General features: G+C 38.5%; 1 protein-coding gene across 2 annotated transcripts; it reads left to right on the top strand.

The window, feature by feature from the left end:
* Window positions 1-228: 228 nt before the first annotated feature.
* On the top strand, window positions 229-20692 carry HCFC2 (host cell factor C2). 2 transcript variants are annotated; one of them, XM_083812049.1, is made up of 16 exons: window positions 230-435; window positions 2144-2292; window positions 2682-2842; window positions 3880-4088; window positions 4597-4681; window positions 5700-5803; window positions 6380-6568; window positions 7872-8057; window positions 8468-8571; window positions 9592-9754; window positions 10735-10935; window positions 12136-12206; window positions 13427-13564; window positions 15492-15677; window positions 16592-16877; window positions 17742-20692. In XM_083812049.1, the coding sequence occupies exons 1-16, from the start codon at window positions 270-272 to the stop codon at window positions 17765-17767; spliced, it is 2424 nt and encodes an 807-aa protein (XP_083668175.1). In that variant the 5' UTR covers window positions 230-269; the 3' UTR covers window positions 17768-20692. The 2 variants fall into 2 exon arrangements, with proteins under 2 accessions (XP_083668174.1, XP_083668175.1); XM_083812048.1 differs by lacking the exon at window positions 17742-20692 and having other exon boundaries at window positions 229-435; window positions 16592-17734.
* The last annotated feature ends 2747 nt before the right edge of the window (window positions 20693-23439 follow it).

Here is a 23439-nt window from a genome sequence, read left to right as displayed (position 1 = left end):
CTACCCAGCGCCCGACTCCCCTCACAGGGCGACACTCAGGGCGCCCAGCTAAGCCTGAGGGGAGCTCCTGAGGACGGGAACACCACACACCGCAGCCCCTCCTAGGCCTGGCTCCGAGGACCCGTGGCACACACCGCGGGCCTCACCCAGGGCCACCCGGCGCCCCACCACGTCCCCCCTTTCCTCCCCCCCCCCCCGGCCCCGCCGCCATCACCCCCTCCCCTGCGGCCCGGCCCGCCGGCGCGGTGCATTGTGGGAGCGGCGGTAAGATGGCGGCGGCCGCCGCTGGGCTGAGCTGGAGGCGGGTGTCTTCCTTCACGGGGCCGGTGCCGCGCTCCCGCCACGGGCACCGCGCCGTCGCCATCCGCGAGCTGGTCATCATCTTCGGCGGCGGCAACGAGGGCATCGCCGACGAGCTGCACGTCTACAACACGGGTGCGCGGCGCGGGGCGGGGCGGTAGGGAGCGGGGGGCGGCGGGGAGAGGGCGGCGGCGCTGCCGCCATGTCCCTGGGGGCCTCCTCCTTCCTCCTCCTCCTCCTCCTCCTCGCCCCCCGGAGAGCACGGCTGCCGCCGGGATCGCCCTGTGCTCCTCATCCCCTCCCCGTTTGCTGAGTCCTGGAGCCTGGGGGCTCCCCCGGTGGGCGCTCCCCCGCCGTGCCCAGGTCCCCCTCTGGTGGCAGCTCGCAGAGACGAGCGCGGTGGCTGGCACCGGCAGCCTTTTCAAGCGGGAAGCTGCCAACGGCTGCTGTCCTGAGTGAAGGATGAGGTGCCCGAACTGTGCGCGATGGAAGGCTGGAAAACTTCCGTGAGATTTCAGTTTTCGGCCTGAGGTGGAAGAGTGAGGTGGCTGAGCTGCGCTTCTCATCGCTGCTTGCGGCTTCGCGTGAAATACGCTGCAAGCATGAAAGTTAAGAGCACGTCAGCCATCCTTTTAACTCGCCAACTTCTAAAAATCATTCAAAAGTACAACCACGCACTCCAAAAAGATGATGGTATTTTTTGCTGAATGGATTTCTTTTTTTTTTTTTTTTGAGACAAAATCCGTGAGGGTGGAAATGTTCTGCACGTAGTTCATTACAAGGAAAATGCGTAGTGTTAGAGTTCTTCCAAGCGGATTATTCTGTGGGAGCTTAAAGATGTCACGTTTCAGAAGGCTGCAATCTCTTAACCTCACTGTTATGACAAGTAACCTAAATAAAGCTTTTAGATAAAGCAGTCACGTTGCTGTCTTTTGGAGCAACGGTTGTGGCAGATGTCTTAAGCGAGTCTTAATGTCACTTTATTTATTTTCCTGCCCAGATTCCAAAGGTGTTTGCCCCTTTGCAGCAGTGACAAAAAGGACCGACCGTGACTCAGCCATTCCAGCCCCCAGACGTGTGTTTGGCTCAAACTGACCTCTTTTCTCAGGGCTCAGATGCAGGGCTGTGACCTGGGGTGTCCGAGTGTGGGATGGCACCCGTTACTCCTGCTCTGAGCGTGATGACACACTGAGGACCTCTTAATCCCCTACAGCAGTGTTCTCTGGAAGCTTTTAATTTCACACGTTTCACACTTCTTACTCATGAAGAAAGCTTAGGAAAAGGAGAAGGCTATCTCTTGTAACTGCTTAGTTCCAAAACACTTTGAACGACAATATGCTATGGTACCAGACAGTCTCAATTGCTGTTCTTGCCTCTCCTTTCCCATGTATCAGTGCAGTACTCTGTAGATATTAACATCCCAAAATAGTGTAATTAGTTTTTCAATAGGGCTATTAAGTCCAGGCACACTGCCATGCTGCTGCTGCTGCTATAATAATTCTGTTTCTAGGACTAACACTCTCCGAGTGCCACTTTTTTTCAGCAACTCTATTAAATTGCTGTACAGTCTTTGGTAACTGACTTACCGTGACCTCGTGCTTGTTTATATATTGAATAACATTGGTTTGATAGAGGTGTGTGTGTGTGTTTGTTTGTTTTAGTGTTTTAAATCAGATTAAACTGATTTCTTATTTTAAAAACTTAGTGTTAAACAGCCCGTTCACAGTCATCTGGCAGTTAAAAGGTAGTTCTTTAGAAAGTAGAGGTGTTTAAAAATACACTTTCCTTCTCACTGTTTTTTTCTTTGTTTCTTTTTTCTTTTTTTTTTTTTTTTTAATTGTAGCTACAAATCAATGGTTCCTTCCTGCTGTAAGGGGAGATATTCCTCCAGGCTGCGCAGCACATGGATTTGTTTGTGATGGTACCAGAATATTAGTTTTTGGAGGAATGGTTGAATATGGAAGATACAGTAATGATTTATATGAATTACAGGTAGGAAATGTATGAAAATGTTCCAGTTCTGAGGACTATTTTGTGTATTTATTTAGGAATAAAACATTTTATATTACCAACTGCAGAGTGCAGTTAGATGAGCTTTGCTTTGCTCAAGGAAAAATAAACTCTTTAAATAGACTCTGAAGATGGAGGAAATGTAAATAACTTTGGAAAAAAGACTTCCATCTAATCAAAGTATAAAATATTTAATGTTTTATGAAAGTTAGCTTTTATGTATCCCTGTTAACGTATACCCTAAGAAAAGCTCAGCACTCTTTAAAAAATCATTCACATAATATGCAAGGAATGTTAATATTATCTGAATTCATTGAGTATGAATAAATATAAATGAAGATATTTCTCAGCATGTCTTTCTTGTCCTTAAGGCAAGCCGATGGCTCTGGAAAAAAGTAAAACCTCAAGCTCCTTCCACTGGATCACCACCTTGTCCTCGACTTGGCCACAGCTTTTCTTTATATGGTAACAAGTGCTATTTATTTGGTGGCCTGGCAAATGAGAGTGAGGATTCAAATAATAATGTTCCCAGGTATGCTGTTTTGGTTTGAATCCAGTGTCTTTAAAAATAAATAATTATATGCAGCAATTTTGAAGAGGAACATTTTAGGGAGGCTGTCTTGCTTGCTGACTACCTGCATTTGGGTTGGTTGTGGGATGGATGGCATTGCATGCTAAGAAGCTTAAATATTTCTTCCGCTAATCCCAGTTTATGGAACACAGACTGAAAGCCCTGACACCTTTGGAGGGAAAACTAAATAGGGTTTGTTTTTTTTCCTTAATATTTTGGGGGATGTTTTTAAGAACGTGTGCTTGTGAGGTTTACTTAAAGAAGCAAAGTCTCATGAGTCATCAGGGAATTCACAATGGAAGTTTCTTCTACAATGCTCTGGAAAACAATCTGGATTTTTTTTAAAGTAACAGTTGCAGTTGCCTTTATTATCAGCAAACAGAACTATAACGATGAAATTTTGTACCATGCTTACCTGCAGTTTAGTGCTTATATCCCCTGAGCTACAAACTGGCAATCTGAAGCTCATTAAATGAGGTATTCAGCGTGAATGCCAAGATTCAAGTTATCTAAAAATAACATTCCAATAGATTCATCAACACATGGCTAATTGTCTCTTGGCCAGCCTGAACACACCAGTAAAGAACCAGCTCCTTTTCAACTTTGTTACCTTTGAGTTGCAGAAATTCTTTAAGTCCCATGTCATAGTGCATTTCTTACAACTTCATGCTCTATTCCAGCTTTATCCACATGTGGTAATTTCTGCTAAGAATGTTGTTTACCAGTTTTGAATGTTTCTTTCACAAGCTATGGTGTACGAAGTATGATGTAAGTATCGTGTGCCTTCCTTAGAGGCAAAAAGTTACAATAGTTCATTTTTTTTGTTTTAAATTCATTTAGTTTTGATACTGTCCACAATGCCATCGAATGTTTTGGGATTTTAAAATTCCCTGCTCTTCCAAGGTGGAAGGTGTAATGCTTGTAAGCAGTCAGCATTTAAAACTCACTTAAGTCATGTTTTTAAACATATTTTTCATACTGTGTCAATCATACCCTAGATATTTAAATGATTTCTATGAATTGGAGCTGCAGCATGGTTCTGGAGTTGTTGGCTGGAGTATTCCTGTGACAAAAGGTATCTTGCCATCTCCCCGAGAATCTCACACCGCCATTGTATACTGCAGAAAAGATTTGGGAAATCCAAAGATGTACATTTTTGGAGGGATGTGTGGCTGTCGGCTTAACGATCTCTGGGAACTTGACATAGGTGAGTTCATCTGCCAGTAGAAGTCAGTTCAGGGGCTTCACTGGCAATGAGGAAAAATTAAAGTACATGAGGATTAATGGCATGCTGTAGTGCAGATGTTATTGGGACTTAAACTACGGTGTTAATCTTCTGTAATTTTTGGAATGAGATGGATACAGCATTGTTTGCATTTATTATCCTCATCCTCACGGATTTGGGTTATGCTGTGAGATTGTTTGTTTTCTTAGGCTGCATTAAAGAATGTCACTGTGATAACAGAGTTGAATAATCATAAAAAAATGAGCTTAATATATCCTTTTGGAAAACTGATAGAAAATTCTGACTAATTTTTTATGAATTTTAAAAGAAGCTTTAAGTGCCTGTTACTGCGCTTTCTTTTTTAAAGTGGCCACCTTAAAAAGATGAAATTTTGTTTTGTTGAATGTTAGAGGTTCATTCCCTCCTAAAATCCAGATTGAGAAATTCACAGTAATAAGTTGATTGAAGATTTTTCTTCTTTTTCTTTTAGAAACCATGACCTGGTCGAGACCAGAAACTAAAGGGACAGTTCCACTTCCTCGCAGTCTCCATACGGCCAATGTAATAGGAAACAAGTATGTCTGTTGTTAAAAGCTCAACTATAGAAAGGTACACGTAGTAGGAGAACGGTGATGCTTATCCACTACTGCTCAGTATAAACCATCAGCCCTGTAGAGTACTTTTCTACTTCTATTACCCTACCTCAGTGGAAATTAAAAAGTACTGGTTTTAATTTAGAGTTCTCAAACTGTCAGTGTTTCCATGCAGCAGGATGATTTGCCCAACCCAAGTAGTTTTCCAAGCTCCTTTATGCATCTTTGTGCATTCAGGGGCAGCATCAGCTGGACCTGAGCTGGCTCTGTCGGGAGCCAACTTCGCTGCCTCTGAATCTGCGACAGGGAAATAGGTACACGAATAAACTGACCCAAAGAGTAGAGTTTAGTTCTAGGCAAAGCTGTTCTGTATTTTTGTGGACCAGTTTTTCTGTAGTCTGTTCTTCAATTCTTTGCTTCTTGCCAGCGTGACTCGTTCTGGCAGATAGCACTGACAAAATGGATTTCAGTACATTTTATCTGTTTACAAGCCAGGGTGAGGAGAAAGAGGCAGGGGGTGGGAAAGAAGTGAGAAACTGTTTCCTGAGCCAAGAGCTTAGCATTTTTTATATATAAAATGTTATTAGGTTGTAGCCTGCATTATGTTTTTGGGTTTTGATATCTGACTTAGATACCTGTTTTCTAACTTTAGAATGATTTATTGAGAGGTCTACAGCAAAGGGCTGTAGAAATTCCATGTAAACACATGACTTCTGGAGAATATTAGCAGGTTGGTGGTTTGTAAAAGGAACACAGTACTAATTTCTGTTTCTGGGGACTTGTTTGAGATTTTATTTATTTTTAATCAGTTAACTTACTCAAAATTTTCAGAAGGTAGATGTCCGCAGCGAGACACAAATAAAATCTGATGTAAAGAAGAACTGTAAAGCGCTGGAAATTTCTGTTTTGTCCTAGTTTGAGAGAGCACATGCAGCAGGGCTGGAAATATTAATTCACTTTTCTTTTCTTCTTCCCTCTTCCCTCTTTTCCTATATTTCAGAATGTATGTTTTTGGTGGATGGGTTCCACAGTCAGCAGGAGGTGAAATTTCTGCTCATGATGGTGAATGGAAATGTACCGGTTCATTTTCTTATCTTAATTTGGGTTAGTGTTTCTGTCTGTCTTGGAGTGGGCATTTTGAATTAATCCTTTCTTAACAGAGTAGAATAAATATTCTAAAGACCCCGAGATAGTTTTTAAGATAGTTGTAAACATAGTTGAATACAGAAGATACCTTTTTTTTCTTTTCATCTTTCTTAAGAAATGCTTTTTTCTTTGATCATTCAGCATGTTTGCTGATGCAAATCTTTGTTCGTACAACTTTTAATACTAGGTAAAATAGATAGCACTTCTTCATTTATAGTAGGACACAAGAAAGATCCTGAAATGAATTTTTTTCTAAACTGTGATAGAACTGTCCCTTAATCTTCAATTTCTGATCTTCTGTTCATCTGAGATGGGCACCAGAGGTCAGAAAATTGATCCTGAATCAACTGAACATATCTTACAAATGAATTGGAAAGTGACCTTCTATTTGTAATATTGAAAAATCCAATGCAGTCATTATAAAAACAGATGTGATTTATTTTCATTTTCTCTGAGCAGTTAAGTGTATTAACATCTGTATTGCATGCTTTGAAATTCATCTAGAAACTAATGTTTTTGAGTTTTATTTACTAGATACCACAGAATGGATAGGTCTGATCTCAGATTGCCAGGAAGACAAAAGTAACTTGTTACCAGGGCCAAGAGCAGGACACTGTGCGGTAGCGGTTGGCACTCGTCTGTATATCTGGAGTGGTAGAGATGGTTACAGAAAAGCTTGGAACAATCAAGTTTGCTGCAAAGATCTTTGGTACCTTGATACTGGTGAGTCAGAAATAAATGAGAGACTTGTACTATGTTCCATATTTTATTAATATATCGGGAGTTGGCATCATCAATGCTCAGAAGCTCTGAAGCTGTAGCAAGCACAAAAGTGTTTTAAATTTTAAAGCTTATTCAAATAAGCCACACTTCACTGTTGATTGTTTGAAGACTACAGCTGTAATTCAAACAGAAGAAAATAGAAAGGCATGTTTAAAGCCCCTGAAAGAACTTTGTGGCTAAATTCTGTATTGCATGCCATAGTTGGTAGATAAAAGGTGCTAAAGAGTGTTTTACCTAAACTCAAAGTTCCTGGCCTCTCTTCTTAGAGTGATCTCTTCTGTTGCTACTTACCTTTTTTTTTTTTTTTTTTTTTTTTAACCAACCCCCTCCTTCTCTTGGGATCATTGCTGCTGCTGCTGCTTCCTCATCTCCTGGACTGAAAAGATACTGTTGAATCAGAGAAAGGACCAAATTGTTCTGGGGCTTAGGGGATTTTGGGGTATTAATCACTCATTAGTAGCTGACATGATGGATATTTGTTTGTTAGCAGGACACGGAGATGGTATCAGGAGTGAGGAAACTAGAACAGCACTTTCAGGAGGGAGCTGTTGCCTGCTCAGGCAGAAGTATAAGAATGGTTATTGGAGAATGTGAAACATTTAGGGCAGTGGAGAATTTTTCTTTTTTCTTTTTTCTTTTTTTTTCCCTTTTTGCCTTTTTTTCCCCTCCCCTCAGGATAAGGTTAGAATAAGTAAAGGAGTGGCAGGGGAGGGATGTGCTTGAGAGTGCAACCTAGTCAGGCATCAGGACAAGTGAGGAGAGCAGGTCATCGGCATTGAATCATGCCTGGGCTTCAGCCTGTGCAGAAGTTTGAGGGAAAGCTCACTTTAGCTAGAGAGAGCAGGCAAAAAGGAAGTTCAGTCTTCCATGAATTCCTTCCAGGAGTATGTAAAGCTTTAGGAGCCAAAGAGCTGCACATTGCCTTTTAGGAAAGGAAAAGGATCTCGTGTACTGTAATGCCTATAATGATGTATATACAACACAAAGACATACCAGCAGCAGAAGAGCCGTTAAAACACTAAGAAAAGCATCAAAAATTCAGTGTTTTTAAACACTTTAGAATGTGAATTTATAATTCTGTGCTCGACCTGGCACACTTGACAATGTTTCTTGTTGAATTTGGTACATATTATACATAAGTGAAAAGGGACCTATTGATTTTCTTGCTTTATGTAGATATTTCTTAAGGTTTTAAAAGGGGCAGTTTCAAATATGGCACCTCTATTCTATTGGTTTCTTGTAGAGAAACCTCCAGCACCATCACAGGTACAGCTGATTAGAGCTACAACCAACTCTTTTCAAGTGAAATGGGATGAAGTACCTACTGTTGAAGGATATCTTCTTCAATTACATGCTGATTCACCAGTGCCATCAGCGGCTGGAATACCTGGCACTGGGGCTCCTGAGACATCCATGCTGAGTTCACAAGGTAGTAGTCAGATCACATTACACTAATGCTTGTGCAAAGGTAGAGTAGAGATTTGAGTAAATAACTGAGTTGTTTGTTTGTTTTAAGTAAGATGACTCAGAGAGACATACCCTCTTTCTTTGGATATTTCCAAAATGTGTACATCGTAATTATGGAAAATTCAGCTTAACCTGTCTCTTGTCAGCTCTGGCTATCTGAATGCTGGAGATATTTGTGTAGTACTGGGCATGAATTGAGAAAGGAGACGGCGAGGAAGGGATTTTAATTGACCGTTTGGCTATGCAGTTTCATTTCAACCAAGTCATTCTTCAGGCAACCTCATGTCTCCCTCGTGCTTACTGGAATAGATTCCACCCATTAATACTAAGTTTTATGTAACTGATTGCGATTTGCTTTTGTTTACCTGAAAGGTGGCTCTTCTCTGCATCAAACTCCACAATCATTGACTAGTGTCCCTTGTCCAGAAATGAAGGTGGATCATCCCAGCCAAGCAAATAATGTCATTCCTAATAATGTAAGTGTAAATTGAAAAATGCTTAAGTGGCAAAGTAGTGTGGGAAGCAAGAGAACTGCCAAAACACTTTCTCAGCTTTTAAAGTCCCTGCCTACTTTTTAGACCTTAGAAAATTCCCAAATCAAACAACAACAAAGACATGCGCTGAAGTGGTTGTATATGCTTTTTTACATCCTTTTTATTTTCATGATTGACACGGTCTTTAAAGTCCTCTTCCTGGTAATACAGAGAGCAAACTGCAACTGTGTTGGCTTCCAGAATGCTAACTGGGAGCCTGATAACAGGAGAAATACTTTTCACCCTCAAAATGTTGGTGAAATTCATGTGGGAAGCAAAAAGGATAATGCATGTTCCTTCTTAGTTCAGGTTTTCATGCTGCTCTGCTTAGCAGTAGGTTTCTACTACAGTATAAACCCAATTATTATGTATTCTGGCTGTGCAGTTGTACATGTTCCGCTGTTTTGCCAATAACAAAGAAACAGAGGAAGAACTCTGGCTAAAGGATCCCATTTTTAATAACGTAGACCTTTTCTTAATTGTGTAGATCTGTATGGAATTAGATCTGTATGGAATTCATAATGTGTTCTTGCAGAAAACACACGTAGAAGTACTGTGAATTTTACTAACAGTAGAAATATCTTAGATATGTGCCAGGAAAGCAGTGGTTGAAAGCCTCTTTAATTGTGATTTTTGCCCCCCTGCCCATCCCAACCCCTGTCCCCCCACCCCAATAGGCTAAATGTATGTATTAATGAGCTTCTGTGTGATAAGAATGTGAGCTCACTCAGATAAAATGTAGCGGGGGACAGGGACACTTCCAAGTTAACTTAGTTTCAGTCTTTCTTTTATGATGGCTAGAATAATGTGGATTGTGACGTTGATTGCTTGTTGTATTTTAAAGTGCCGGGGGATTGGTAGGAGGATTTTTGTTGTTTTTGAGCAAGCATTTTCATGCCATGTTTGCAACCGAAATTTATGAACTTCACAGTTAACCAAAACAACTTATTTGTTAATATTTAGGTCCAAGTTTCCCTTTCATCCAACTCATTATTAAAAATAGAAGGAAAAGAAAAGGTTGCAGCACCTGAGAACAAGATTACACAGGAGACTATGAAAAACCATGCAGATGCAACAGGATTCAAAGAATCAAATGCCCCTTCTCTCTTGCCTGTTTGTACTTCAAGTAAGATATCTACAGAATAAAAAATAATTAAAAAGTGAGAATTAAAAAGTCATCTCAAACACAGAATAAGATTATTTCTGTCTTGCAATTTAAAATTATTTTATATATGCATTTAAAAAAATCCTTGTGCTAGTTACTACTATACATAATTTTAGACATTACATGGAAAAAGGAAATCCTAAATTGTTTTAAGTATCACAAGAGAAAATTCTTAATATATTCAATATTATGATGGCAAATGTGTCTCTTTAAACATAAATAGCCCTTCTTAACGTCAAAGACCAGATGGACAGTACCAGATCTATTGTACTAGGTAAGGTTATAGTAGCTCAAGGCTCCTTTTGATAGTACTTCTCTGCCTGTTAATAATGAAAAGTTACTAGCCTGGTAGATGACGTAGAGAGGAGCATGTTTTTCTCTGGTTACAGAGGAAAAAGAAACTGACTAGTCACTGATGTAGGCACTTCACTGAAAGTTCAGTGGGGTGAATCCAGGCCCAAGCACCTGATCTGTTTATATTTGACTTTTACGTAATTTATGTGGTGTTACGTTTTTCATTTCCTTTGCAGTGTGTTTTAATTATTGTGTGGAAGTTCGGGATCTTAGTGCTGAGCAAGAAGTAGACTTCCACTGATGTTAATATGAAATTGCTTGTTATAAAGCTGTGATATTCATTTGTGTGAATACTTTTTTCCCCAAAATTGGTTAAGAAAGGATTAAATAGATAAAGAATACATCTAGCACAAATGAAATTGCTATTTGAATACAACTGTTAACATGTATTTGGTTATGACTATACAGACAAGTTCTTATTATGCTAGTTACATAAAGAAAGTGTTAGCAATGCATATAATCTGATCTATTTTAGTCTAAGCCTGAGCTAACGTCTGTTTTTATGTGAAACTAAAGCCGTTAGATCAAGTTGAGATTTGTTAGGTGTCATCAGTATTGAATTCTGGTTAATATTTTCTTTTTCTAAGGTCCTCAGACTTCAGCAAATGTAGGTGAATTACATGACTTGGACAAAAGAACTGTAATGCCCGATGCTTCTGTATCCAGTACTGTCTCCAGCACACAAACTATGGTAACCCAGCAGGCTGTTAAAACTGAATCATCAAGTACAAATGGGGCAGTTGTTAAAGATGAAACTTCACTAACAACATTCAATTCAAAATCTGAAGGTTTGAAATGTGTTTCACATACTGTATTTTGAGCCATATATATCTAAGGCCATCAGAGTTCCTGTAGTGTGGTGGGATTCCCATCTTGGCTAGTACCTGGGATTGAGATAGGGCTTTGGGCCGTGGAGGACCTTGGGCAGCCTGAATGATCTCTGCTATGTTTTACACATCTTTTAAAATCAGGATATTCCTTTTATATTCTTGCAAACAACTTTGTTTCCTGTAAGTGAAAAATCCTTTAAATCTTCGTTCATGCAGAAGCCTGTTTTTTAAACAGCAGTGACAGCCAGTTTTGTTGCCTGTAGGATATTTGCTTTCATTCAGTGATTGTCTGCTTGTTTCATCAGCAAAAGTCTACAGATAATAAACTTACATGGTTTTGATTTTAAACAATTGACCCCTGTAACAAATATGGCCAGCTTATGTGGCTGTGGCTAGCTCACCACTAGCCAAAGGTGGTGACCTCTTCACAGTGTGCTTGAAGTATCCAAAATAAGCACCAATACAAAAACTAAACATAAACACTTTTTCAATTCTGTTTTTCATGAAAATCAACAGACTGTGCTTGCTATTGTTTTGAGTGTTAGCTAAAGTATTCTCTTACTGAATACAAGTAGTGTAATTTTTACTGAACAGTATTGTTTTTTAAAAACAAACACAAGTATAGAATACTAATATTCCCTTGAGTTTTTCATGTGCTTTGGTTTCTTTTTATTTTTTTTTAAATTCAATTTTAAATTTAGTAAATGTTCTTTTCCCATTTGTTAGGTTAGTTTAAAGATTAATTGCTCTTATTCAGAATTCAAACTGTATTTATTTCTGAAGCAGTGTGTTAAGATTTCATGCTTAGGCGATTCATACTGTGTCATCAGTATGTGCCTCAATCTGATATTTATTACTTGTTCACAAATATTTCATACTGATTTCATAATCCTGTCATATTTTAGGATTTTCTGAGTCTTGTCTGTATTATCTGTAGTTGTCTGCAGTGTCAGGCTCTTATAATTGTTCTGTGAATATAAAACAAACCAAAATCAGTTGTTCATGTTACAAATAAAGCTGCATGCAAAAGAACTTTGAGACATACTTTTGCAGCAAACACTTGTAAATGGCTATTGAGGTCAGCTTTTATATTCTGTGGACTTTGTGTTATAAAGCTTAATTTGTAAGAAAAACTTAAGTGTAATTTTTTGTTTCTAGCTGCTGAAACTGCTTATATCATGCCTTCAACGAGGGTCAATACTGGACAGACAAATGATTCACACTCCTCTGTAAGTCTGCATAAGTATAATTAAGTTCTGTTGCTCTATTGGTTAGTTGTAAGGGCTCTTCTGTTTTTCTTTAATTGTATCTCTTTGAAAGAGAAGCAAGGTATATTTAGGGCTTGAAGTGAATAATACAGGGGTAAATATTTTCTGTTGTGAATTAATTTCATTGTGCGGGTTAGATTTGAATCTAAGTAGCAGTTGTGTATTCGGGAGGAGATCCAAGTATGTGTTTCAGCTGTTAGATCATTTTTATTGACTGGCACAGTGAAGTGGTCTTTCTGCTGCATAATGTGCAAATGTAAAATGTTTTTCTGTCTGCACAACTGAATTTAAAACGTATTAGATCAGATATAGTGTTAGCTGCTGATCTGTAGGTTTGAAACGTAACTGAACTGACATCTTGATGTTTTTCCCTAGAGGAGATGGGGACTGGCTATGCAAGCTGTAAATACTGCCTGAAAAAAAGTAAATGCCTCCTATTTCACCTGCTTACAACTTAATACACAAAACCGAGGTGCCACCAAAAGAGTGGAGCTAAGGATGGGAAGAAGCAGCTGCTACTAAAGGGTTGGGGTGCTTTTGCCAATAGCAGCTGCCACTCCTACCCCTTTCCCATGCTAGCAGGGACATCATCTGTCTGCGCTGGGCAGCACTGCGAGTGCTCTCCTTGGTGCCTGGAGACAAGCAAGAAAGACAGCTTGTCTTTCTGGGCCAGTCAGGAATAGTTCTGATGCCCTCCACAACCATTGCCCCATGCCACAGTGGAGCCCCTGATCTCAGATGCAAGTGAATTTAGTAGCTGCTTTCAAGGGAGTATGATTGGGGCTGAGATACAGCAGAATCCCAGGTAGAGCTGCTGATGTACAACCACATTGCAGTGTTCTTCTTGGCCTCTGAGCAAAATTAACTCACAACTACCGGCTGCTACACACGCCTAGTTCTACAGCTGTAAACTTCTTCCCCTTCCTGTTTAAACTAGAACGTCAGAGATGACGTCCCATCTACAGCTTTCCTATTTTCTAAATGATGGACTGAGTCTAAATACTTAGAACCGCTTGGTTTTGAACAGTATTTCAACAGCAGATGCGTATTCATTTAAAGTATAAGGAAGTAATTTACTGGTATGAAAGGGGATTCTCCTGCATACACTAGTCTTGAAATGTTTTTTTTATATTACATTAAAGTGTATGGATGGTCTACATAACATGTTCTTCAAATACTAGAAAACTCCACAAAGACAGATGGCACCGGTGAAAGCAAGAGACCGGCAGTGGTATGATGTTGGAATTTTTAAGAACAACAGTGCTGTGGTGAGCCAGTTCTACTTGCTGCCAGAGGAAACACTGAGCAACTCTAACAAGGTAGCTGCTAATTTTTCTCTGACATACCTTGCACACAGGTGTTTTGGAATCCAACGTTCATATGTTTGACAACAAAATGTGGAACTTTCTGATACAAACTGGTGCTTATAGGAGTTTTGTGATCAAAGTTCCTGACATATTTGGCTTTTTATTTTTTTTACTGTTTCCTAAACCAGATGTATTTTTTTCCTGTTGTTTTTGTCTAGTTATATGGAACATCTTATTGTGCCATTGCTAATTCTTTCCATATTTCTATTTGTAGCCTTAGGAAGGAATATTCAACTTAATGAACTTTCAAACCAGTAAAACTCTTAAAAATAAAGAACTTTTAAGTATATTATTTCCCTACAGTACTAAAATATTTCAGTTTCCTCCCTGTCTCAAGGATACATTTTAAAGATACTAGTAACAGTCTAGAATGTTTAAAAAGACTAGATGTGGAACAGTAGTGGCTGTTGAATTAGTTTTCTATAAGATAATGTTGTTAAATATGTAAGTCTGTATGTGAACACATTATACACATGTAATTTGCAAAGCCTTTGTAGTCTTGATAGTGAAAGTGTAGGTTAATGATGTCCAAGTGGACTAGAAACAAAACTGATGACTGTATGTCACTTAAATGGGCGGAAATACCTACAGCCAGGAGGCTGCTTCTCTTAAAAAGATGCATGAGTTGATTTCAAAACTCAGAAATCAGCATTTGCTTCCTTGTATGTAACCTGTTTGTCAGCAAATGTCTTACATACAGTAAGTAAATACTACAGTATTTACTTAGCTGTGCTTTCTGTCTGCCAGAACAGATCTCTGCCTTACTTGTAGCACTTTACCTGTTAGCAGGCAGCTTAGGTATCTTACTTGCAGATAGGACATGTAAGAGAAAATAAAACTCGTGAATGGATTTTAACCTCTGATGCATATGTATGTATTAATAGGCAACCTGAGCACTCTCCAAACCCCTCAGTCTTCTTTCAAGAATGTATTTGTAGGACTGATTGTATTTAAAAAAAAAAAAAAAAAGCCTTCACAAAGAGTAGAACAAGCTTCAGGCACTTGGGCTTTCTTGTTGATAGTGGTGGTTTTTAAACGTCGTTAGAACTTAGATATTTTTAGTAAGAGGGTGTTTCATGGAGAACAGGTTTCAGTCTTAACCATGGGTTAGACAAGAGCTGTTGTGTTGGTGTTTGTGTTAGAGTAGATGAAGGTATTCAAGGTGCTGTCTTACCCCAACAGGTTTTCTTAAAACGCAAAACAACAGAACGGTTTTCTTGAAAACACTTCATTATAAATATTCCACATACCAGTTTTAAAGAGTATATGTAGTATATTTCACGGTGTTTATATTGTTTAAGGTTTGTTACATATAATTCACAAGGAAAATAGTTCAATAGGAAGCTTCAAAGATGTATCAAGGTATGTGTTAAGCGAGGAAATACACTAGCACATGATGTTTCAGAAACTTACTTGTTACTAACTTACTGACTGTGCATTTCTTCAAAAATATTTAGGTTACCTATTCATAAATTGCAACTCTTAAGTATAGGAATAAGTAATTTTCAAAGAAAAATATTTCTGAGGACAGTGGACTACAGTAATTAAGTAATAAGTATACAGTTAGAAATGCTGCTTTGCTTTTACTTTCCGAAGTAAAGCTAAACAAGAGATGCAGTTCAATTTAAGTGTCTGGGGTTTTCATGTTTTTTGTTGTTTGGGGGGAGGGAGTTGTTCTTGGACCAGTTGTTTTGAGGCAGGCTAGTGCCTTTGTCAGAAACTTTCTGATTTAAATACAAAAGCATTAGATCAGGTTTGGGTTTCAATTAAACTTAACAATCTCCGTTTATTGCTACCCACTTCATGTCTTTTTTTTTTTTTTAGGCTAATTGTGTTTAGAATACATTTTAAAGTAACAAAAACACTGCTTTATTTTCAGCTGGAAAGTGCAGATGTACCAGACTACAGATTACTTAAGAAACAGGATCTTTTTCCAGGCACAGTGTACAGGTTCAGAGTCGCTGCAATTAATGGCTGTGGTGTTGGGCCTTTCAGTAAAGTCAGTGAATTCAAGACTTGCATTCCGGGTTTTCCTGGAGCTCCTTCAACAGTCAAAATCACCAAGGTGAGAAACATAAATAGTTCTTGTTCTGATGCGTACAATTCTGTTCAAGCTTAATCCTGGAACTCTTGTTTTTGGCTAGTTGGCTTTTTTTTTTTTAAAGTGAAAAATGAAATGTTGAATAGTGCCAAATGTTTAGTTGGTGACTTCTTCTCAACATAATATTCTTTAGGAAGCTCACTAAAAATATTTTAAAACTTAATGATCACATTGCAAGATACATCTTAATTGTCTGATAATTTTCCCATTGTTTTATTTTCCTGCATTCTTAATTTTATAGGGGTTTACCATGTTTAAAACAAAATTTAAGACACTTTACCTCCGAAGGATGATTAGGTTTTAGTCTTTTTGCATAAAAGAACAGTGGTGTTGGTAAAATCAGAGGGCAATTCTGGGTAATGAATTGATAAGCTAACGTGCATTTTCATCTCTTAAAACTGCTAACTTTCAAGTAGATAGCTTTTACAAACCCGTAGCCCAACAAATTCCACCTTAAAAATACTTAGGGATTTTTGTCTTTCTTTTTCTGGGGTTTGTGACTTGTTTTAATGGTAGATGTGTTTTATTGTTTAGTGTTTCACTTTGCCCAACATACTGTCTTTTTAACTAGTGAAAATTTGGTACATCCACACATACAAGTAAACTTGTATTTGGAAGTGTAGTATCTTTCTTTTTTGAAAGAATGGATCAGAAAATAAGCATTCTTATTTTCTAAAATACCCTTTGGCATCTGTGTTGATTCTGCATTAGTACCAGAAGAAAGAAACAAAAGGTTAATTGTGGAATAAAGAGTAGCAGAATAGGTTAGAAGTTTAAGATGCACCTTAGGTTTTTATGTATTTATAACTATTTGTATTATATATAGTTCAGTGTCTAACGGTTAGCTGAATAGTATCATACTTTCTCTTTTTCTTCAGAGCGTAGACTGTATTCATCTTTCTTGGGAGCCTCCGGCTTCACCTTCTGGAAATATTTTGGAATATTCTGCCTACTTAGCAATCCGTTCCACACAATTACAGGAAAATCCAAATCAGCTTGTGTTTATGAGAATATACTGTGGGCTTAAGACATCTTGTATAGTGACAGCTGCCCAGCTTTCAAATGCTCATGTTGATTACACTTCACGACCTGCTATAGTGTTCAGGATTTCTGCAAAGAATGAGAGAGGATATGGACCGGCCACACAAGTTCGATGGCTTCAAGGTAAAGTCAGTGTCAGACACAGCATTTAAGTGGGCTGTGGCAGAGAAAATAGCTGATTGTGCCTCTACAACCAACGCTTTTCTCAGCAGCGCATGTCTCAGCAGTGCACTTTTCTCAGCAGTGTAACGTCATTTTGTTCTTTGGAGAAGTTTTAGGAAAAGATGGATGTTAACTTTTAGCTTAACATTAAGAGATGGTATTTGTTCGCAAGCAAAGACAAGCAGGTACTGAGCGTTGGTTATTGAGTCTCACTTAGTCCCTCCAATAATAAAATGCTAGTAAGCTTCTGATTTCCCTGTACTTCGCTTCAGCTTAAAAGTTTTCCATTTTATTAGTAAGTAATCCAGTTATATGCAGGAATGTAGTCTTTTTTTCCCCAATCTTTACTCATTCCTTATCAGAATAGTTTTTCATAAAGTGACATAAGGTGCATTTTTGTGATTTAATGTACTCTTTAAAGTCTGTATTAGAGCTATTAGGAATAGGTTTTGTCATCTCATCTCTGCACTCAAATTTGTGATAAGTTGATCCATGCCCATCCCCAACTAGAAGTTCCCACCCTCTGGGGGGTAACGGGCTGTTGGATGGGCTTGACTGTCCTGCCAGTCCCTGCGCTGGGATCCACAGGGTGCGGTTGAAAGTGAACTGTTCAATACATCTCTGGTTGTTTTGAGTGTAGTTTTCTGAGGTGGGTAGCAACAATGAAGAAGTTGTCTTCCTACTGTTTAGTACTCTAGTGCTGTTTTAACCCTGATCCCAGAACTATGTATCCCAGAACTATGAAACAGTGGTTGTTTGACAGCATTTGATCATGTACGCCTGTGAAATTATGAAATGTTTCACAATGTCTCCTTCTTTTTGCAGATATGAAAACATCAAGCTCAAAGTAGAATCAAGATAATAAATTTCAAGTTTCGAATGTAGTGTTTAATGTAACTCTTGTACTATTTGTAAATGCTACAAATATTTTATTTTTGCATTGTTTTTATCTTAAAAATATATAACCTTTTTTACGTTTGAGACATCAGCGTTACAGAGCCTTGCTCAGGTATGAGTACCATATGGAAGCTATACTGAAGATGGTGGGGTGGAGGACCATACTCTATCCAGTAGCTTTTTGGTAGTGATAGTTAAAATATTAAATATATATATATATACACACAGAGTTTCAAATAAAAAAAATTGGCATATGCAGTACTATTTGAGGTAGAGTCCCCATGATTGCTAGAGATTTTGCATAAATAACTCATAAAGATTTGGTAAATGAGCAAATTGTTTGATTTCAGTTTCTTATACCACATTCTTCATTGTGGTGTCTGAGTACAAGGCAAAAAATTTCCAGTTATTATATAGTAACTTAAAATGTATAAATATTTTAATATATACTTTTTTTGTAAAGAAATGATTTTTCTACTATTTGTAACAAATATCTTAATCCTGAAAGATATCCCCTGAAAATTTAAAAGGAAAAAGATACTTAGTCATTTGTCTTATTACAAAAAAAAAAAACATAAATTCATTGTAAATGCACTACTAATATTTAGAATTATCCTTTTGTAGTTGTACAAATCTTAAACTTGTAAATACCAATGTTTACAAGAGACCTTTCTGGTCTTGTATTAAAACTTCCATGAGATTCATTCTCTTTTTTTTTTTTTTTTAAATCCATATGCGTTGCTTTTAGCATATGCTTGCTTTTTGCACTAATAATAACTTACCTCATTCCTGTGTTTGTAATCACTTGTGTTGCTTCCATAATGTTTCTGTAAAACTTCAATCTGAAAACTTTAACCAAAGTTTAGAATACATGGTAAGCAATTTTGCACATATCGTATGGCAACTTTTGACATATTTATTCCAGTTAATCTTCTTAAGTGCTTGTTTGCTTTACCAGTATATTCTACCAATCAAGTTCAGTATCTCCCTTTTACTATGCATCATTTTACATTAACTAGCTAGCTGATAAATTCAACAAGCATTACTTCTAGGAATAGGTTGATCCATTCCTATGCTAGATGGAAAATTTGTTCACAGTAGTGAAATAAAGGTAAACATTTTAAATGCTATTTATGTATCTATAGAGAAACCTATGTTTACCAAAGTGTAGAGGAAAATGGCTGAGTTGGACAAGGTCACTAGGTGAATAGATTGAGGCACCTAAGATTTATTTTAAAATAAAATCTAAATTACTTTACCGTGCAATGAAGTTTATACTTTGCACTTTAATTTTACCCTGAATGCCAAAATACAATATACATCAAGGTAGAATTACTTGCCTCTGCCAGTTAAATTTGTCTTAACAGCATTTGTAAATAAATAAACTAAATGAATTGACGTGCCTGGTTTGGTGGGAGAAGTATCACTAAGATGTTAGAGATTTAACAGCTCAAGTATCCCAGAGCAGATTTTATAGCCAAGTTTTAGCTACCCTGAAAGTCAGGGTTGTAACAGAAGTGCTGATACAGCCTTAATTATTGCAACGCATCACATGCTATAATAGCATATAAAAAGTGCTGGGGACCATAAATTGCTGTAATAGTGTTAATTGTGGCACAGGAGTAACACACACGGTTTTACTCCAGAGAAAAATCTTGTGATTATGACAATGGCGGATATCCCAGATTCACTTTAAACAGTGTTTATAGTATGAATGTATAGGAATTTTTCCTGAAGTTAACTGGCTTTAAAATACTTGTGTTTTAATGGTCCATTTCATCAGGTATGATCTCACTACCAATACTGTCTGATAACTAAAAATAATACTGTACACGAGCTGTTAACTAGAAAAATATAACTTGGTTTTTCTTATTAGTACTGTGAAAGAAGCCTTTAGAGAAAACACTTGTGGCTTTGATTTTGTTGGTTGATAGCTGTGATTGTAGAGTTGTTATTTAAGAATAAAATCTGTTGGGTATGTCTGGGTGAAGTTTTTTTGCACTTGGTTTCACATGGTTTGCACAATTTCTTTTCCAGTGGGTATGTCACAACTACCAAAGGGTAAAACTGTGGCGTTTTCAATGAAAGTATAATTTCCTTGTAAGTGTGCTTTCTTCAGCTGACTTGACATAAGATGTCATTTTCTCTTCTTTGTCCAAGTTGGGTGACGTTGAATAGTGATCATATGCAAATCTTCAATTCCTTACGGTTTTACTTTAAAATGAAATTGTGGTACATGCTGTAAAATACACTTTGTGGTCCGTTTTAGAACTGTATTTAGAACATGTCTAAATCTCACCTGTTTGCCTATCAACTAGATATCAGACAAATATTGTTTGATTTAAAATTCATTTGGAAGACTGTTGACATCAACTCCTTGAGAATCTGTGTTATCCACTCACTTCTTAAGTCACTAAATGACATGTAACAAGCTGAAATCTATCAGGCGACAGTATCCATGTTGTAGAAATGTCTAGGTTTACTGAACTTGCTAAGGAAGTTGTGACGTGACCGTGGGTGCAGGACAGTTGTGCCAGTTAACGGCAGACGCTGCTACAACTTCACCTTAAGAATGTTCTTGTGAAAGTGGAAATAAAGTGAACAATAACCTACACTTTGTGTTTTCAAAGTAATTATAGCAATATCTTTTGAATGTAGTTTGGAGTAGAGCACATGATCATGCCATAAATTCTGAAGATATAATAAGTATTACTGTTGTTATCTGATATTTCAGGATAGCGAATTTGACGTGAACTTAGTCTTACAGCCTGTTACTTAATGACCTCTACAAGGAAACTGACATTTTGTACAATTAAAGTTGATTGGTCTTATTTCAAAGCATTGTTTGTTCTTTGTAATAAAGTGGTTGTCCTATCAAATGCGTTGTAAGCAGTGAAGTGTACGTCTGCTTTTTCCGAGGGGAAAATACAGAGAAGAGAGCGAGTGTGTTTGTCTTGGGGAGAAATAAGAGGGCTTACTGATGAGCAGTGTAATACCGAGTACTACTCTTCCATAAAAAGTGCTTCCCAAGTGACTTGGTTACATTATGGCTTGTCTGGTTGCTTTTTTCTTTCCTAGTTGTGGTTCCCCAGTTTCCCACCACCCCTTGTGCTGCAATTGCTGCGCTCTTCACCTGTTCTCTGCCCCCTTCCTTGCCTTTGTGCCGTGCAGCTTGCTGGCCCCTATTTGTGACAAGAATTTTTTAAATTGCTTTCCTTGTCTATGCAACAGCCGTGCTGGTGCTGTTCAAAGTGATTGGCAAAGAGTTTGGTATTGCTTTGTTACAGGTGGTTAAAAGGAAGGGATTTGAGTGAGGACTTAATGCACTCAGAAGGCTTCCAACTTCCAACTCTGCCCAAAACGTCAGAGTTTTGGGGCAAGCTGCTAAACTCAAGTTGCGGTTGACTATGGGAGTCTCCTGGGGAAATAAGTAATATTTGATTCTAAAAGCAGAGGAGGAGATCAAGTAGACTGAAAGGGCTCCAGAATGGTTTCTGGACCTCTTTAAGAGAGTTCACATGACAAACTACTAAAAGCTGTCCATTCCAAATTGATTTCGTTGTGCTCCCAGCTATTGAGTAAATGCCTTATTTTCAATTGTCTGTGATCCTTGCGTTAGTGGATAACAAATGGGACATCCTAAGCAATCAATGAAGAATTCCCATGTGGTTTTTTTTTTCTTTCTAAAATTCTCAGAATGTAACTTATTTTCTCATTAAGGCTGACTTGAATTTTCTGTGTGAATTTATCCTAAAACCAATTCAGAACTATCATTGTTTTTTCCCTTATAGTGTTAGCTGGCTTCTAGTATATTTTTATAACAATTTCTAGTGAGCCAAAGGGCAGGGCTTTTATTCTGTGGCTTCCAGTTCTGCCACTGGAGCTTTTCTAGATTCCCACGGCAAGGGTGGAGCATTAACCGCTGGTATTGCATGAGCAGTTAATGTGTTCCTCCTCCTGGTAGTAGTTGCAAAAAAAACTTTTGTGCATTTTTCCATGGATCTGAAGCTGAGTTGAGTTCCCTTTTATTTCAATTTCCAGAAGTCAGTTGAATGTAGAAGGACGGGCTTGTTCTAGGCACCCGGTTTAATCTGAATTTAAATGGATGTTATGAGCTTGTTGGAGCTAAACAGCCCAGCGAAGTGGCAGAGCAAAAGGAAGGGAGGGAGCCAGGCTGCAGGAGCAGGCATGAGGAAAGGAAGAGGAGTGCTGGGATGGGAGGAAGGCCCAAGAGATCTCTGTGAGCTATTTATTGGCTCCATTTGTCCAACTCCAACCATATGTGCCTAATGTTACGTTATGAAAACCCAGCATCTACAAAGGCAGAGCGTGCCTCCTCCTTCTTGCTCAGTTCCCAAAGTCCCTCAAAAGCCTGAGGTACTTCACAATGCTTGTTGGATTTATACTCCCCCCAAAATAATCTACTTGATTGGGACCAGTTTTGTTTTGCTGTCATTGTTTTATTGAGGAAGCCTTTGCTTCTTACAAGCATCTGCTTTTAATATGTGACATAATTCCGAAGTTGGTAGAGCAGCTCTTTAAAATGGAAATTAAAGCTCGGATATGGTATCTTCAAAGAGAAAAAGGGAAGAAAAATTTCAGTGTGTCCCAAATGCTAAGTAGTGCTGGGAGAGTTATTTCTGTGTCTGGCAGAATTATAAAATGCTGCTAGCCACGCATGAAAGTCATAAAAGTATTTCCAAGTGGTTCTTAAAATAGATATGCTGGGTGTGCGCCATTTTAGGAGGTTCACGACCACCCGTTCCTTGGGTTGGTTTGTACCCTCTTGTAATCCCTTCCTTCTCCCATGTAAATGACTTTTGCCAGTGTGAGAAACACTCTGTAGCCAGTAACACAGGCTCAGGCGAGGATCTCAGTGAAGTAGCATTTTTATTCGCGATTGCAGTGGCGGGCGTCCCACAAGCAGGAGCGCGCCTCCTAGTCACATAGTGCAGTTTATGGACTTTATTTCTCGACGACCGGGACCCTCCCCTGTTTCCCCATGGACTGGGTAATCCAGGTTCACAACCTATCCGATGCTTCACAGACAATACATGGCCTTCAGTTGCTGGCCTGTTAATTTGCAAATTTCTTTTGACTTTTTTACTGTTTGAAGTGGTAGTGTTTCTTCACTTACCTGACTTCACACCGTGATTTTCACCTAATTGCTCTAAGGAGGCTGGTTGTCTGCATTTTGCAAGGGTTGTCTGCTAAGCTTTCTTATCACTGCAAGTATATTTCAATACCACATTCCTTACCTTTAAACAATGTAACTCTGTGCAAAAACATTTTTATTCTCACACCAGGAACTCTAACTGCCTTTCAGGGTAGTTCTCCTTTAACAATAACTGTGTAGGTGCGAGTAGTAGCTCATAACTTCAAGAGGCATTAAAAGCACCCCAAATATTTATTTCTAGCGGTGATTTTGTAATTATTTCTTTATTGTATTTTGCATGTAGGGAGGAGACTTTTGAAACAGTTAAACCAGCACTTTATCATGGAGCGGGCTTCATAGGAAGCAGGTGTGTGCCTGCAGCTGTTGTATTGCTTCCTATGGAAGGGTACCACATGAAAAAGTCCCAGCCAGATGAGCGCACCGTTTGCTTGAACAGCCGAGGAAACGTGA

This window comes from Anser anser (assembly GCF_964211835.1).
Source record: "Anser anser genome assembly, chromosome: 1".
Lineage (NCBI taxonomy): Eukaryota > Metazoa > Chordata > Aves > Anseriformes > Anatidae > Anser > Anser anser.
Note: the sequence above shows the minus strand (reverse complement) of the source record. Positions and strands in the feature narration are given on the sequence as shown.

Excerpts from the sequence above, each read along its gene's own strand:
- HCFC2 (XM_083812048.1), top strand. The coding sequence starts at position 270 with ATGGCGGCGGCCGCCGCTGGGCTGAGCTGGAGGCGGGTGTCTTCCTTC. Across the intron at positions 4,089-4,596 it reads TCTCTGGGAACTTGACATAG|AAACCATGACCTGGTCGAGA; the intron begins GTGAGTTCATCT and ends TTTTTCTTTTAG. Across the intron at positions 8,572-9,591 it reads ATAATGTCATTCCTAATAAT|GTCCAAGTTTCCCTTTCATC; the intron begins GTAAGTGTAAAT and ends GTTAATATTTAG.